A 4,509-nucleotide genomic window follows, 5' to 3' on the forward strand; every position below is an offset into this window, starting at 1 on the left:
TCTGAGGGCTGGAGACCAAGTGTCAAAGCTGGAGGCTGATATTTTATGTCAGACATTCTATAGGGTATATTTGTTTTAAAGCATGCTTACTCCATCTCGTGGTCCCCCACACCCAATATCTGTAGGCTTCAAATATATTCTCAATTTATAATTTTATAACAGTGATTCCATAACCAATAAGAAAAGTCCTAGTCTAAATATAATGGTCATCATATTTTGAACTTTTTTGACTTAGCAGTAATTAAAGACTGGAAATGACAGACTTCCAGTGTGTGCATGTCACACTTTTTACAGATTGATTTTGTAAGACAACTCACTGCACCCAATGTCTGTATTGCCTTCCAAAGAGGAAAGAACGCAGACTGAGAAGCCAATTGTTCAGCTTTCTGGTGCTTTAACTGTAACTTGTACTGGTCTTTGGAATTATGCACAAACATGAAGTCAAGGATAACATCCCCCAATTTTTGCTTTTACCATATCTATCATGCCAATAAAAAAAGATCCAGTGCACTTACATCTGGCAACATTCAAGAAGGAAAGGAAGGGAGGCAGTTCAAAGCATCTGTTTACTCCATCCAAATGTATTTGGATGCAGGTATGCTCAGCCTCTGTCTTTTACAATAAGAGTCAAACCACAGAGCATATACAGCAATTAGGGCTGAGATCATCCAGATCTATCTGAAACATTTATAGACAAAAGAAAAGTTTCAAAGGGAGTAGGAATTAAAAGGTTAAGGGGGAGGGGGGAGACTGAATTTCCATGAGAAATAGTGACTTAAATTCACACAGTAAACATTTCATTGATGTTTTGTTTTGTTTTGTGATTTATGATCTATAGATGCAGCTCCTTAAGTTTCAGATGGCAAAGATCTGAGATACATAATTTGTGAGGCTAAGGGAGGTGGACCAAAATTTATTAGATGTAACTTTCATTAAAATAGCAGTTGATCTCTACTTCACGTTCTTAAACCTGAAACTTTTTGCACTTGCTTTGTACCAAGTTTATAAAGTTTTGTCCTCATTTAGGAAGAAATCTACCAGTGTTTTGCAGAGAAATTCACTGGCATCATCAAATGGTATTACAACAAAACACTATACCCAATAAATGCATTTCTTTCAGGCAAAAACATTACAAGTGAAAATGTCAACAAAACCATTCATTTCTGTTAACCATTCTTCAATCTGGAATAAGTAGAAATGTATGGAACCAGGAATTTTAAACAGTGTTTTTAATTGAAAATAAAGCTAAAGCATGCTTTTCAACAGTGCAAATTTCCATAATTTTGATTTACTGCTTCCATCATCACAACATAGTACACCAGCATGGCCCTTACCAAGGGCTAGACCCTAGCCATTTGCATGTTGAACTACTTTGATTTTAAGTGCAAACATAGATAGTCACCTCTGATTGTCACTTGCAGTAGAAACTCTCCTGCTCTATACACAGGATGGTCTGAAAACAGAAGTTTAGAGAGATGCAGAAAAAGTAAAATGTAATAAAATCCAAGTGCCTGAGTTCTAGTACCAGAAAGCCCTGAAATAACTGTTATTTTTGATTTGGGCTTTCTTATAACTCTGATTCATTTTACTTTTCTTGGGAGTTTTTAATGCTTTGACACCATGAGGAGTCAGACCATAAAATATCCTGCTCTAAAGAGAAATATTTTAATTGTTTTGCAAGTTTGAATTTTAATTGTTTTGCAAGCTTGAGGAGTCATGTTCAGACTACAAGGTAAGCAGGACGAAGGTACTAGTCACCTTATTTAAAACCTTTGGGTGACAACACAAAAAGGACTCTTCCAATTGCAAGGAGTGGCTGTAAAAGTAAAATCACGCCCTTTACAAAAGAAATACAATCTCATATTTATTTTACTCAGTATATATGAGGCAGCTTTTACCAGCATTCAATCAGGACTCCCCAATCTTTCCACTCAAAAAAGGAAAAATTAAGTGCAACTACTTTTGGAGAGGGAATGAGGGGAGAAAAGGAAAAAGATACCCCACAAAGGAGCTCCAGAAGAGAACATTTTGGGCTCACAGAAACTTCTTGCTACCTCACTGTGTAACTATGTAACCTAACAAACTTTCACTGAATGAAGTTACACTTTCAGGTCTGAAATCTAGTGCATAAACTTAATGGCTCATTGTAATATTTATTATTCAACCTTTTGACATTTATTTGTAGCAGTTGAATTGAGGTACCGGGTGCATTATTAGCATTAAAACAGTAAAGTGTTCCAGCTCTACCGTAATAACTGAGTTTTACTTGAGTCTTTAGCCTGAAGTAGTCTGTGGAATGTAAACCAAGCATTCTCCCACCCCACCCCCACCCTACTAAAAAAAAAACAACACAAACCCACAATGGGAAAAAAAAAAAGTAATCCGATTTCTGTCTTCAAAATGTGATAAACCAGGACTCCAAAAGGGGTGTCACATATTAATGGACTTGTACAAACCATCCTGTGCAGTTTACAACAAAAGGAAGGTAATATGGTTCAAGAAAATATCTTCCAAAACACTTTTATGAATTAAATTTCCTGAATTTGTGACTAGGTGGAAGAGGTATTGCAGAACCGCCCAGCTGCCATTTCCAGATAGGATGGGCCTTGTGAGGAGGTTGGGAATCCTTAGTGGTGTTTAAGGAATATGCAGGCCACAAATCCCCATCCTTCCCAATAGTGAGTGATGGTGGACAAGGAAAATTTGCCATGAAATTAAATGGCCTTTTCACTGCTGACGCTACATTGCTGGCTACCTTTTTGCGTCTGTTTATAACTGTAAAATCATCCAGTGTTCCTTCATGTGTCTCAGTTTTACCTGTAGGACGAGGACTTCTAGCTGATTTCAAATTTGGTTTGACTGTAGGTGTCTGAAGTACAGGTCGCTTTCCCAGGACTAGTGTCCGGTAATTTTTTCTCACCCTGGCACCAAATTTATATTCCCCATCCTCAGGTTTTGGAGAACCTAAAGTGCATGAAAGGCCCTGTCTCAGAGCCAGTGGCTTTAAGGAAGGAGTTTCTTCTTCAGGGCATGCAAACCCTTCCTTGGCTGTGGTTAGCAAGGCATCCTCCTCTTTACTCCCAGTCACACTGTAAAACTCACCCTTTGTATCATTGCACTCGCACTTTAGCTTATTTGTAATAAGGTCAGGTTCATATTCTTCATTAGCACTATTGTCTTCGACTTTGATTTTAATATTGTGCAGAAGTGGCAGTGTCTTGTCGCCTGTGTCAGTGCAGGGATTCTCTGCTTTCGTTGCTGCTGCTGCATCCACTCCAGGATCAGTCTGCAAAGAGGGCAAATCCGTAGCAAATTCAACACAAGGGGGGATTTTGGAATCTTTTTCTGACTTTGCTGCTGCTAGTGAAGAATCACTGTTGAAGAACCTAGCCGCTATTGTGTTGTTATCTGCACAGTGTGCAGTAGGAGTTGCTTGCAGGCATTTCCTCGTTTCTCGGAGTATTCTTTGTTGTGGAAATACATTGTTTGTCTTTGGGCTAGGTGAAGAGTCCCCCTCTGCCAGGCAGTTAATTGTCAGGTCAGTTCTCTTTACAGTGCTGGAAATTTCAGAGTGTGGGAATGTAATCGCAGATACCCTATCGTTCCTTATCTCTGTGAAACAACTCCCCAGGCTGGCTGAGCAGTACACCGGAGAGGGTTTGGGGGCCCAGCTCGGCAGAGGCCATTCCTCCGCTGACTCCGCTTTGACACTACTCTTGAGGTCGGGAAGTCGGCCGGCATCCTCGAAAGCAGCGGGGTGGGTTGCAGCGGCGGCGGAGGCCAGATGGTACAAGAAGTTGGCCTGCGCCTGCACGCTGGGCGGCTTGCAGAAGCTGGTGCGCCTGAAACGGATGCTCTGCACTGACACTTGGCTGGAGCCAGAGCTGGAGTCCGATTCCGAGGATGAATCCTCCTCCTCCGAGCTGACTTCACTGGAATCCGAGGCCCCAGTGACCCCCTCCTCTTCCTCCTCCTCTTCCTCCTCCTCCTCTCCCTCCTCCTCTTCCTCCGAGGACACAGAGTTGCTGGAGCTGGACAAACTGGAGCCAAAATCGGAGTCGTTGGCTGCGTGGTCCGAGTAGGAGCTAGACTCCGAGTCGCTGCTGCAACTCTCGGGAAAGCTGTCCAGATGGGGCTGCGGCCGGTGGTGATGAGGCGGGTGGTGACTCTGCAGCGGCTGCTGGGCCCGGTGGTGGTGGTGGTGGTGGTGATGGTGGTGGTGATGGTGGTGGTGGTGGTGGTGGGGAGGTGGGCAGAAGCTGTTAACCAGATGAAACCTTTCCAGACAAGTGGCCCCGGCGGCCGCCGCCGTGGCCGCTTTGGCTTTGTAGGACCTGGGCAGCAGCAGCAGGCGGCGTACCCAGGAAGGATAGGGGGTGGCCATAAGGTCAAGCTTAATTATGCTAAGAGGGCTCTGCCCTCTAAGCTGGGACTTGTTTATGGCTCTGCCACAGGTCAATCTGAGGCTTAACTCTAGAGCCTCTCCCTATACTTATGTAGTAGTATTCC

General features: G+C 43.0%; 1 protein-coding gene across 1 annotated transcript in view; it reads right to left on the reverse strand.

Moving 5' to 3' along the window:
- Window positions 1-1,211: 1,211 nt before the first annotated feature.
- The window catches only part of SKIDA1 (SKI/DACH domain containing 1), a 4,040-nt gene continuing 742 nt past the window's right edge, over window positions 1,212-4,509 (reverse strand). Inside the window, exon 2 of the mRNA XM_006759938.2 lies at window positions 1,212-4,393. Within this exon, the coding sequence (XP_006760001.1) occupies window positions 2,522-4,393 (1,872 nt within the window). The 3' untranslated portion in view covers window positions 1,212-2,521. The remainder of the gene's footprint in view (window positions 4,394-4,509) is intronic.

Source organism: Myotis davidii, unplaced genomic scaffold (genome assembly GCF_000327345.1).
Source record: "Myotis davidii unplaced genomic scaffold, ASM32734v1 scaffold376, whole genome shotgun sequence".
In the NCBI taxonomy this organism is placed as follows: Eukaryota; Metazoa; Chordata; class Mammalia; order Chiroptera; family Vespertilionidae; genus Myotis; species Myotis davidii.